The sequence below is a fragment of the Protopterus annectens genome, chromosome 2.part0, assembly GCF_019279795.1.
Source record: "Protopterus annectens isolate FY-2018-M chromosome 2.part0, PAN1.0, whole genome shotgun sequence".
Classification (NCBI taxonomy): domain Eukaryota; kingdom Metazoa; phylum Chordata; order Ceratodontiformes; family Protopteridae; genus Protopterus; species Protopterus annectens.
The window spans coordinates 1,170,146,820-1,170,159,898 of record NC_056728.1 but is presented as its reverse complement, the minus strand read 5'-3'; the positions used below and the strand labels follow the sequence as shown (position 1 = coordinate 1,170,159,898).

Sequence of the window (13,079 nt, the reverse complement as noted above, 5' to 3'; positions counted from 1 at the left end):
ATTATGCAATTAGGCTAGGCCCCTTTTTTTTTACAACACACATCTCCTATCTCTTCCTCTATTACTATTATATGGAATAACATAAATAGTTTTATTACAAAAAATATATATATGACATTTAATACATAAATACTATAATATAAACAGTAAGGTCCTACTATATACATAAATATAAATGCTGTGATTAAATGGATATTCACACCATTCCCAAAAAAAAATAAAAAACAATCAGGAATCACCAGGGCCCATAGTTTCAGGAAAGGGAGGTTATTTACAAAATGTAGGAATATTCCTGGATTCTTATTAAAAGGCCATTTATAATTGCTCGAGTCGAGGGGAAGGCATTTTCTGGGCAAGGTAGTCAAATATGTGATAACAAAAACATTACAAAACCTTTATTATCAAAAGACTGCAGCTGAAAATTTTCTTCATGCCTCTAGTATGCACAGTGACTCTTTGATAGAGATCTCTACCATGAGTGAGTTAAAAAGAATAGGTAGGCATACTTCTGAGAAGTTTGATTTTCCAAGAGAATTCAACAAGGTTGAAGGAAAGTTGGTAGGGGGATATTAGCCAGAAAGAAGGTAGAAAGTGAGTTAGGTCTTGTAAAGAATGGGTCTGGTGACAAAATATTTTTGTGACAAAGGAAGTAGTGGGTAGATTTTGGCCTATTATCTGTGAGGATGATAGAATAGGAAAACTTTTATTTAATTTCAAAAAAACAGCAGATGTAGTAAAGGTAACAGAAAGGGAACATTCAGGTCTCAAAATCAATGAGGTCAGATATAGTGCCACAGAATATTGCAATGAATATTAATAAATATTTAATAATTTATATTTATGTATATAGTATATATATGGTTGGTCTTACTATGGGTCTTCAAAACTCTAAAAAAAAAAAAAAACAAGTACTGTTTATAGTATTTATGTATTAAATGTAATATATATATATTTTTTTTGTAATTTATATTTTATATGTTTATATCCACGTAATAGAGGAAAAGATGCTAGATAGGTGTTGAAGTTGTGAAAATAAAGGGGAGCCTAATAAATTAGGGGGGATGGCATGCATCAATAATTCAATCAAAATGTAAAAAAAAAAATGGGTGGTGTTGCTATGTAAACTGTATTCCAGGAGAAGGGGAAGCCGAGGTACCAGAAAAATCAAAAACAAAGCAGCAATTGGTGTTCTTCATTTGTATATTTTATATCCATGCTAGACCCCAGCAGCCTAAGTCTGCATCCAAAAAACATAAAAGTCCAGCTGGTCATGGGGGGTCATGGTGCTGTCCATACTTATGACCCTATGAGAGAGGGACTGGATGACCTGCAGGATGTCTAGTATTACATCAAAATTGTGAGGCAATCTGGAAAGTTCATCCACTTTTTGCTGGGTGCCAGTCATTGCCAGTTCTAACCCTTTTCTTTTGGTCTCACTACAGTCTCCTGGCTGTTTACCAAATGCATGTCAGTAGTTGCAGTATACCTCAGACTTGAAGATTCCATGTGTTCCCCTACCTAGACAACTGGTTCCTAACTCCAAACACAAATGAATCTTTGATCTTTGCAACAGACTACTTGCTCCACTTTTGTCAGTCCTTGGATATCTCCATAAAATTTAAAAAGTCAAATTTGTAGCCCACTTAATCCTTAGTCTTTATATGTTATCATCTGGGTACTACAACTTAAATTGCAAAGCTTTCCAAGTCAAGGCTACTGTCTCTATGTCTACAGGTGCAAGAGGTCCTTAAAACCAACATCCCCCAGCTTCTGTCATTCTTCACATGCTGGGCACTCTGGCAGCATCCATAATGCTAGTGCTCCATGCTGGTTCTACAATGTATTATGTGTGTTCAGTGGTCTCTGGCTTCTCAGTTTATTAATCACCTCATTAAGTTGTCTTCAGTGTTCTGCAAACATCTGAAATTGTGGCTTCAGTCCCTACTAGTCCAAGGGGGGTATCCATTTGTTCTTCTGTTACCTTCAATCATAGTTACTATGGATACATCATCTCAGTGGTGGGAAGCATTATGAGACAGCAGTCCAAGGAATATTGACTCAACTAGAGGCTCAAGTTCTCATGAATGTTTTGGAAGAGGAGGGCAGTCCTCCTAGGACTGTAGACACTTCAAGACATCCACACAGAAAATGATTCAGTAATATGGATCATCAACAAGCAAGGATTCACCTCTAACCCACTGTGTTGGGAAGATATAAGAATCTGGCACTGGTTCATGTCTTCAAAGCCCTTTCTAACTGCAGCTCATGTACCAGGTTGGTCCACTCTTCTAGTGGACAGGCTGAGTTGCTGCATTCTTATGCCTCTAGTGGTCCCTTAATCCTGCAATGGCAACCAAAATATTGAGCTGTTGGTGCCAGCCTTACTGCAATCTGTTTGGCTCCCCCCATAAAACAAAATGCAGCAGCTGTTTTCCCTTATCCTCCCACAGGGGCAGCCAACACCTAGACTTCTGTATGCCCCTTCATCCTTCTCCTGTCATGAAGTTCTTTCAGAAAGCATCTCAATGCAAGACAGCAGTCATTCTCATCACCTCCTTTTGGCCCAAGCAAATAAGGTCCCCTTTGCTTTGGTTTCCCCTGACCTGACCTCCACAGCCTCTGGATCCATGACTAGATATTCATTGTCACTCATCTGACAATCCTTATCTGGACATTAAGTCCATAAATTATTGCATGGTTTCTCCCATTCCAGTGATGCCCAATGACACTGCTTTTCCTTTGAGAATAGTACAGATCTTAACTGCTGCTGAAAAGCAATCTCCTAGAAAACTGCAAAAGAACAAACAGAAAAGGTTTTCTTTCTAGACTATTGATAGAGGTTTGGATCCCTTCTTAGCTCTGGTACCTTCTGTCCTGCAGTTCTTGGATTGTCTTGTTGACTTTGAAGCTAGTTACTCCACAATTAGAGTTCGGTTAGTGGCAATTTCCAACTTTCCTGCAGGCCTAAACTCTAGTTGTTTAGCCTCCCTTAGGATTTTTCTAGGCCTTTTTAGAAGGAACTTTTCACCTGAAACCATCCACTAAAATTCTTACTCTACCATAGGACCACACATTAAAGTTTTAAGCTCTGACACAACCCATTCATAGCTTCATAGGTTCTTAGATAGTACTAGGCCAGCTGTCCTTGAGGGTCATTTTAAACCTGTCCAGCTTCCCTCTTTGCGCTTGAATTAACCTATCCCATTTATTTAGAGATTGGTCTTACCCATCCCATGGTTGATAATTATATATTATTCCTAATGAGAATGGCTGGGATCATGCCATGGATAATTTGAGGGGACACATGCATGGGATAAAGCATTTAGGAGCTGCCTCTGTCCATTAGCAGTACCACGGTCACTCTTAGGGTAAATCTTCTGTTTTCCATCCATACCGCCAAGTTGTGCTTGAATATGGACAGGAATGAACTTTGTTTTATGTGGATGGGGAGTCTGTTCCAAAGCAAAGGTTTCCTGTACGAGATATACCTGTCCCTACAAACCACTCTGCTGTTGTTGCAGAAGAAAATTATATCTCTGGACCATACATTTGACTTGCTGATGTGCAGTAAATCCAGCTAAATTGGGTCACAGGATGCCTTGTATGGCAAACACAGGTCACCTCTTAGCAGTCTGTAGGATTTCAAGTATAATGATAAGGCTTTGATTCAGTCCGTGCAAGATATGTTGTTCAGGCCATGTATCCCTTTTAGTAAGGTATCTCAGTGGGCATTCCAGCTGTTGTATATGTCTGGACGGATGCATTCCAAAGTGGACATTATATTCAGCAATTTGCCTGTTCCTATTTCTTCTCTGAAATACCTATCCAGGAAGACTTTTAGTTGCAGTTACTTCAGCCTAAAGAATTTCTGAACTACATGTCTTGTCTTACAAGCAAATACACTTGATTTTCCATAAAGACAGATTTTCTCTAAGACCAAAATCTTCCTTTGTCCATAAAATAACCATGGAGATGGCCTTGGACCAGTCTATTATTTTGCCCATTTTTTCTTCCTCAGTCATACTAATAATGGAGTGTACCAACTCGATATTCTAGATGTGCATCATCAGATGAGATTCTGTCTTTGCAGAGTAAAATCTGCACATAAGAATGGCCAACTCTTAATATCTTTTTAAAAGCCAGACTAGAAACTAAATTTTACAAAGTTACATTACCTAGATGGCTTTCAGATTGCACTTCCAAAGGTTTGACATTGTCATCTACACCCACAGTTCATTCTTCTACAGCCATTTCAACCAGTACATTGTATTTCATTCAACTGTGGATGGCATCTATGCTTCAGCAACTTTGTCAGTAATGTATGCCTTCATCAAGCATTAAGAACTTGACCTTATATCAAGGTCTAGTAGGGTCTTTGGCCCCACCATTCTTAGGGTTATCTTCCCATGATGCCACTTAGGAGGAAAAGTAGTTGGACAATCTGTTGAGATGGATGGAGGGGACACTGTAGGATACAAAAGTTATGCGCTTACTTTACTGATATTGTCCCTCTCTGTTCATCATAATGTCCTACCCAGCAACCTCCTACAAACTGATACCTCCCTTTCTGGAGGTACCTAGCTTTAGTGCTGGCCATATTTTATCCAGTTCTTTAGCACTGCATGCAGGGCCAGTTCAATATGAGGCAAAACTGGATCTGCACAGCATTATGGTAGATGGGAGAGCTTCAGTGCTGAAGAAGCATGTGTGCGACATGTTTATGGTCTCAGATCTTCAGTGAGGGCAGATAGCTCAACCATCGAGACAATTAAGAATTTGTTGTTTTGGTAAGTACATAACTCATTTATGAAGACTAGATATGTAAAGTGGTTCCTATTTATTGTAAGGCTCAGTCTTTTCCTATGTGTTATCTTATGCATATCAAATGTGGTCAGGGACATAATATATGCATATGCATTTCCCCAAATCAACCCACCTGTCCTGGAACCTCTGGGCATCCAGCAAGTGATATTATCTGCATTTTCCAGTCTCACCACCACAGAATCATCCATTGGAGTCACTTCATGTCATCTAAACATGTACTACAACAGTGTGTATTTTAGTGTTTATGTATTAACAGCTCTACTTGTTTTAAATCTTATCAGTCTTGTATTCTGTATAATGCATTTTATTACCATTAAAGAGTTGTGCTGTGCTGTGCTGCATTGTTACAGAATGACTCCACAAAAATCAACATACACAACTTATCATTAAATGAAATAAATGAATATGTAGATAGATCAAGAAGCTCCTTTTGAAGTCAACCTGATGGGTGGTGCTTCAGCTATGGCAGCTGGTGATTTCCAGCACGATTTGAAAAGTACCTTTACAAAGCAATATTTTTATCATATTAGCCTTATGCAATGGCTTTGGCATTGTGAATGTTGCTTCTTTATTGCAATGTTTGCAGACATGTTGAACTCTACAATGCATGATTTGCACAAAATCAAAAACATTATCTACAAGTTATGATTAAATAATAAGACAATTTTGCTTAATAATTTGTTTATAAAATCTGACGAGACGTAAACTGCCTTACAATTTGACTCTTTTCCAGATTGTAGCCACTGGTGTTTGCCATACTGATGCCTATGGGTTGCGCTGTATACTTGAACCTATTGACAAAGATGATTTTCCATTTCCTGGTGTAAACCTGGGGACTTTCCCAATGATCTTGGGACATGAAGGAGCAGGAATCGTGGAAAGTACTGGTGAAGGAGTAACTAACGTTGAGCCTGGTATGAACCCTTTTTCTTCATTAAGAAATATACATTTTAATTGATGGGGTCAAATTGTTGAAAACATCTAATTAAACGTCAAGTACTATACTACAGAAATAGCCTGCTTATCACATATTGTTGAATGTGACCATTGCAAGAATGTGAAGAACATAAACCTAATTTCTTTGGCACTTCTTAACATTTTTCTACTTTCCTGTTATTAAGGCTATCTAAAATATACAAAGTGTCAGTTCTGCTGAGGTGAGTAAAGAGTTCAGGAACTTCTAAAAGCCAAAAATATAAAACTTAACTACTTTATTGAGTATCTCTACAAAATATATACACCCCCACTGTTGCTTGTCCAGTCAGCATAAAACAGACAAGTAGTTGTGGGTTCGGTTCAAGCAGCTTTATTATATACAAACACATCAGGATTGAGGCTTAGTAACTTAAACTTAAATAAACTTATAAACAGACTGACTACTGCACTCATACATGTTAACACTCTGGCACGAATGCGAGCTACCACTAACAAGGTTGACTCGCAAATACGACTGGGCGGCATGGCAGAGTTACCAGGTACTAAGAGACACTTAAAAGACATTCTTAACGCAAAGTTTGAATTTAGTGAAAAACTTGTAAATGCCAATATAAACGGAACTTATAGTAATATGTTAATTGATCTGGATTATTTTTTATATAAAATATAAAATGTTAGATATGGACAACTCATACTTGAAACATTGTTTAAACCTAAACATTGTACCGAAGGGGCTTAGAGTATGTAAGTACACTAACAACGTATTTGAGGGCACTGAATTTCATTGTGATCTAACAGATGCATTTGATAAGTGTGGGTTTGACATTGTTAGAGCCATTATAAAGAACAATGAGAACGAAATGGAAAAATTGTTTACTAACATTGAGAGAACGAACAATGGTATTATTAATGATTTATTGTTCACAGTAGAGGAAGAAAAAGGAAAATATTATAAACTACTGAAAAATATTGAAGTTAAGTGTATAGAAGTACAGAACAGAAAGACTGGTAAAATAGAAAGGGACATACATGAATATAAAACAAAAACACACTATCCAAAACCTAAGTCCTGGGGGAGGAGAGGGAATGATTATCAGGAAAGAAAAAATCCTGAATGCATAGGTAATAAAGATCCCTTTCAAAGGGAAGGTGAACTGGGTTACGCTGAATTCCCCCCTTTATGAAGGACAGAAAGGTTAATGTCTAAGGAACCAGTAGACTACAATCCAAAAAACTACAAGGGGAGGGAATGGAGGCCTCAGGGAAGGAAACAGCAAGTATGGAACTAATGAGCAGTATATACAAAGATGGTTTTAAATGGTCATATAAAAATTTTAATATTTTTAATTACTCAGATGTGGTTATTGATAAAACATTTTTTGATCTATTTTTTAAAGGTTTTGGGTTTATACCCAAGCAAAGAGCTGATATTATTAAATTACTAGTTGACATTAAACTTTTTGTTAGAAAGAAAATTCTAGAACTATTTTTTAATGGAAAGACTACTGATTACAAAGAAAAAAAGTTTAGTACATAAGAGCACATTTAACCCGCCATTGCATCCCCAATTAAGAAATTTTGAAACAGTAGTGGAAAATGAACTAAGGACTTCCTTCAAAAGGCATGAAGTACATCCCAATCTCACTCTTGCGGAACAAGAAATACTCACAAACATTAGCAGAAACAGGAATGTAAGGGTAATGAAGCCAGACAAGGGTGGGGGGGTAGTACTCATGGACCATATTTTAAATGAAGGAAAATGATGGACATTTTAAACAACTCTGATAAATATATTAGAACGGCCATTAATGAAATCAACATTGCATATAAGAAAATTTATGTGGTATCAAATGATCTCCTTATTGAAGTGTTAATTGACTTGGACACTTACAAATATTTACATGTTGAGAAACCTAAAGTACCTTCAATTTTTGGTATTCCAAAGGTACACAAAGACAGCAATGACCCGCCCTTGAGAGCTATAGTTTCTGCTGAGGGGTCTATGACTGCACCCCTGGCAAAATATGTAGACTCAAAAGTCAAGAATTTAGTGTTGAATAATGTTAACATACTCAAGGATTCGTGGGATTTTTTAAGAGACTTGAGCCATACTGTATTTTCTGATAGGGTGGCTTTTGGAACATTGGATGTGGTGGATTTATTTACAAGTATACCACACGATGTTGGCCTGTTGTGGTCTGAGGAGATGCTTGTTGGTTTTAAAGAAATCAGTTACAATGAGTTTAGAACAGCTTTGGTACTAATGGAAGTGATACTGAAAAATAATTATATTTTCTTTGAAGGTGAATATTTTAAACAGTCCAGAGATGTGGCTATGGGGGCACATTGTGCTCCAACTTATGCAAATATTATAATGGCCTACTGGGAAAATAATTTTGTCTTAAATTCTTTATATAGGACTCATTGGGCTTATTATGGTAGATTTTTGGATGACCTTTATTTCCTGTGGACAAGAAATGAAGATAATTTTGAGGCATTTGTCCAATACATCAATGGTACAACCAGTTTTTTTGCAATTTACACATAAATTTGATTATCATGAACTAAATTATTTGGATGTACATATAAGTAAGACAAATGAATGTTTCTGGTCAAGGATCTACAGAAAAGAGACTTTCTCCAATTCCTATTTACATTTTATTAGTTCTCACCCACTCCATCAGAAGAAAGGAGTGTTGAAAGGACAACTAGTACGTTTAAGCAGAATGACCTCTGATAATGAAATTTACAACAATGATTGTGAGGTTTTGAAAGGAATGTTTTTAAACAGAGGTTACCCAGTACATTTATTTGACCAGATATGTAATGAAGTTAATGTTGGAAGGGATACTAAGTTTGCACCCATTTTGGGGAAGTTACAAACGACCAATGAACATAAATTTGATGAAAAATCAAAAGAAAATTATAGTTCATCGATAACAATAACTTATGACGGTCAGACAGGGTTGACTAGAAGAATCATAGACAAAGAATGGAGAAATTTCTCCAGGTTGTCAGACCTAAAATACATATTTGATGATGATCTGAGGTATACCTATCGCAAAGAATTGAACATCAAGAATATTTTAGAAAGGGGAGTAAATAGAAACAACCTTGAAAAAGGTACAAAAAAGAAAAAAGGACTATTCAAGTGTGGGTGTTGTAACTACTGTTCACATCTTATAATAGGGGATGCTGTTTACCTACATGCAAGGAAAAGGAAACTAATTTTGAACACATTTGCAAACTGTAATACTAAAGGCATTATATATTTGGTCCTTTGTAAAGGATGTGAATCATTCTATGTAGGTAAGAGTGAAAGAATACTAAAACAGAGGATTTACGAGCACATTTACGATATTAGAACCAAAAATGAAAATAATGCACTTTATAAGCACAGTACTGTTTGCAATCAATCAGAATTTCAGTTTTTCATATTAGAAGTTGTACCCATTGACCCTAGGGGAGGTATGTGGGAAACTTTGGTGGAATACAGAGAATTATACTGGCAGATAATTTTGGAAGCCAGCAAACCCCCGGGGCTCAATGATATGATTTCATTAGCACCAGTTTTGAAACTGAGATCAGCAAAGTTATAAATTGTTTTTTATACTTAAAAACTTAAAAATGTATTATTTTAATTTTGTAGGGTAGAGAATTGGTTTTAAGATACTGTATACTTTCACTATGAAAGGAGGTAATGTGACATGGCCAGTTGAGGGGACTACACATGCACATAAAATTTTGTTAACAAAAAGTTTATTTATTTTAGTTATATACATTAATGTTTTACTTGAAGATGTTATAGCATTCATTGATTTTACAGTTTTTAAAATATTTATAAAATATTTTGTTACACATTTATACAAATGTTATGATCATAAAACATTTTGTTTCCGTTTATTCATTATGAAGGTAGAGGACGAAGTGATTTGTTGTATGGATTTTATTGGTAAATTGTTTCTTTGACTCCATTGGATATGGCTTAATTGCTTAATGATCTGGTTTTATATATAAAGAGTGGATTATTAACGGATTTTCATCTGATGACGTTGGAGACGAAAATGTGATTATTGGAAGCGTTATTTACTTGTTCATCTGGTTTTGCACTGATTTCAATAAACCATGTGTTTTTATCTCCTGGGTCCAAGGTGCTTGTGTTGTGGTTACCAGTGGCTTTTGCACCTTCCATTATTTAGTTTATTAGTACTTTTTTGATGGATTCCCAGTCGGATAAGACCACGGACAGTGGAAATAAAGGATCTGAGGTTGGTGAGCTTCGGAAGCTCATTGGGCAGTTGACACAGCTTGTGGGACTTCTAACACCCATTAGCCAATCGATGGCTTCGCTGCTATCGTCACTTCCTATACCCGGCAACCAGGAAGAAGCTAGGCGTTCAGCTTCGAAGGAAGGAACGACCGTTAACAACATATTTGAGGGTCGAGATGACCAAATAATTAACATTGCAGACAATGATAGTTTGGATGGCTTCCCTCGGATTACTTGCACTAATGACACCGAAAGATTTTTTCATGAACGAATGCGAGCTACCACTAACAAGGTTGACTCGCAAATATGACTGGGCAGCATGGCAGAGTTACCAGGTACTAAGAGACACTTAAAAGACATTCTTAACGCAAAGTTTGAATTTGGTGAAAAACTTGTAAACGCCAATATAAACGGAACTTATAGTAATATGTTAATTGATTTGGATTATTTTTTATACAAATATAAAATTTTAGATATGAACAACTCATACTTGAAACATTGTTTAAACCTGAACATTGTACCAAAGGGGCTTAGAGTATGTAAGTACCCTAACAATGTATTTGAGGGCACTGAATTTCATTGTGATCTAACAGATGCATTTGATAAGTGTGGGTTTGACATTTTTAGAGCCATTATAAAGAACAATGAGAACGAAATGGAAAAATTGTTTACTAACATTGAGAGAACGAACAATGGTATTATTAATGATTTATTGTTCACAGTAGAGGAAGAAAAAGGAAAATATTATAAACTGCTGAAAAAATATTGAAGTTAAGTGTATAGAAGTGCAGAACAGAAAGACTGGTAAAATAGAAAGGGACATACATGAATATAAAATAAAAACACACTATCCAAAACCAAGGGAAGGTGAACTGGGTTACGCTGAATTTCCCCCTTTACAAAGGTCAGAAATGTTAATGTCTAAGGAACCAGTAGACTACAATCCAAAAAACTACAAGGGGAAGGAATGGAGGCCTCAGAGAAGGAAACAGCAAGTATGGAATTAACGAGCAGTATATACAAAGATGGTTTTAAATGGTCATATAAAGATTTTAACATTTTTAATTACTCAGATGTGGTTATTGATAAAACATTTTTTGATCTATTTTCTAAAGGTTTTGGGTTTATACCCAAGCAAAGAGCTGATATTTTTAAATTACTAGTTGACATTAAACTTTTTGTTAGAAAGAAAAATCTAGAACTATTTTTTTAATGGAAAGGCTACTGACTACAAAGAAAAAAGTTTAGTACGCAAGAACACATTTAACCTGCCATTGCATCCCCAATTAAGAAATTTTGAAACAGTAGTGGAAAATGAACTAAGGACTTCCTTCAAAAGGCATGAAGTACATCCCAATCTCATTCTTGCGGAACAAGAAATACTCACAAACATTAGCAGAAACAGGAATATGAGGGTAATGAAGCCAGACAAGGGGGGGGGGTAGTACTCATCGACCATATTTTATATGAAGGAAAAATGATGGACATTTTAAACAACTCTGATAAATATATTAGAACATCTATTAACAAAATCAACATTGCATATAAGAAAATGTATGTGGTATTAAATGATCTCCTTATTGAAGGGTTAATTGACTTGGACACTTACAAATATTTACATGTTGAGAAACCTAAAGTACCTTCAATTTTTGGTATTCCAAAGGTACACAAAGACAGCAATGACCCACCCTTGAGAGCTATAGTTTCTGCTGAGGGGTCTGTGACTGCACCCCTGGTGAAATATGTAGACTCAAAAGTCAAGAATTTAGTGTTGAATAATGTTAACATACTCAAGGATTCGTGGGATTTTTTAAGAAACTTGAACCACACTTTATTTTCTGATAGGGTGGCTTTTGGAACATTGGATGTGGTGGATTTATTTACTAGTATACCACACAATGTTGGCCTGTTGTGGTTTGAGGAGATGCTTGTTGGTTTTAAAGAAATCAGTTACAATGAGTTTAGAACAGTTTTGGTACTAATGGAAGTGATACTGAAAAATAATTATATTTTTTTGAAGGTGAATATTTTAAACAGTCCAGAGATGTGGCTATGGGGGCACATTGTGCTCCAACTAATGCAAATATTATAATGGCCTACTGGGAAAATAATTTTGTCTTAAATTCTTTATATAGGAGTTATTGGACTTATTATGGTAGATTTTTGGATGACCTTTGTTCCTGCGGACAGGAAATGAAGATTATTTTGAGGCATTTGTCCAATACATCAATGGTACAACCAGTTTTTTGCAATTTGCACATAAATTTGATTATCATGAACTAGATTATTTGGATGTAAATATAAGTAAGACAAACAAAGGTTTCAGGTCAAGGATCTACAGAAAAGAGACTTTTTCCAATTCCTATTTACATTTTACTAGTTCTCACCCACTCCATCAGAAGAAAGCAGTGTTGAAAGGACAAGTAGTACGTTTAAGCAGAATGACCTCCGATAAGGAAATTTACAACAATGATTGTGAGGTTTTGAAAGGAATGTTTTTAAACAGAGGTTACCCAGCAAATTTATTTGACCAGATATGTAATGAAGTTAATGTTGGAAGGGATACTAAGTTTGCACCCATTTTGGGGAAGTTACAAACGACCAATGAACATAAATTTGATGAAAAATCAAAAGAAAATTATAGTTCATCGGTAACAATAACTTATGACGGTCAGACAGGGTTGACTAGAAGAATCATAGACAAAGAATGGAGAAATTTCTCCAGGTTGTCAGACCTAAAATACATATTTGATGATGATATGAGGTTTACCTATCGCAAAGAATTGAACATCAAGAATATTTTAGAAATGGGAGTAAATAGAAACAACCTTGAAAAAGGTACAAAAAAGAAAAAAGGACTATTCAAGTGTGGGTGTTGTAACTACTGTTCACATCTTATAATAGGGGATGCTGTTTACCTACATGCAAGGAAAAGGAAACTAATTTTGAACACATTTGCAAACTGTAATACTAAAGGCATTATATATTGGGTCCTTTGTAAAGGATGTGAATCATTCTATGTAGGTAAGAGTGAAAGAAAACTAAAACA

The 13,079-nt window shown here is 35.8% G+C and overlaps 1 protein-coding gene across 2 annotated transcripts in view; it reads left to right on the top strand.

Moving 5' to 3' along the window:
• Window positions 1-13,079, top strand: part of LOC122793404 (alcohol dehydrogenase class-3-like) — a 517,897-nt gene that overhangs the window by 236,712 nt on the left and 268,106 nt on the right. For both annotated transcript variants that reach the window (XM_044061379.1, XM_044061380.1), the window contains exon 3: window positions 5,558-5,738. In XM_044061379.1, the coding sequence (XP_043917314.1) occupies window positions 5,558-5,738 (181 nt within the window). The remainder of the gene's footprint in view (window positions 1-5,557; window positions 5,739-13,079) is intronic.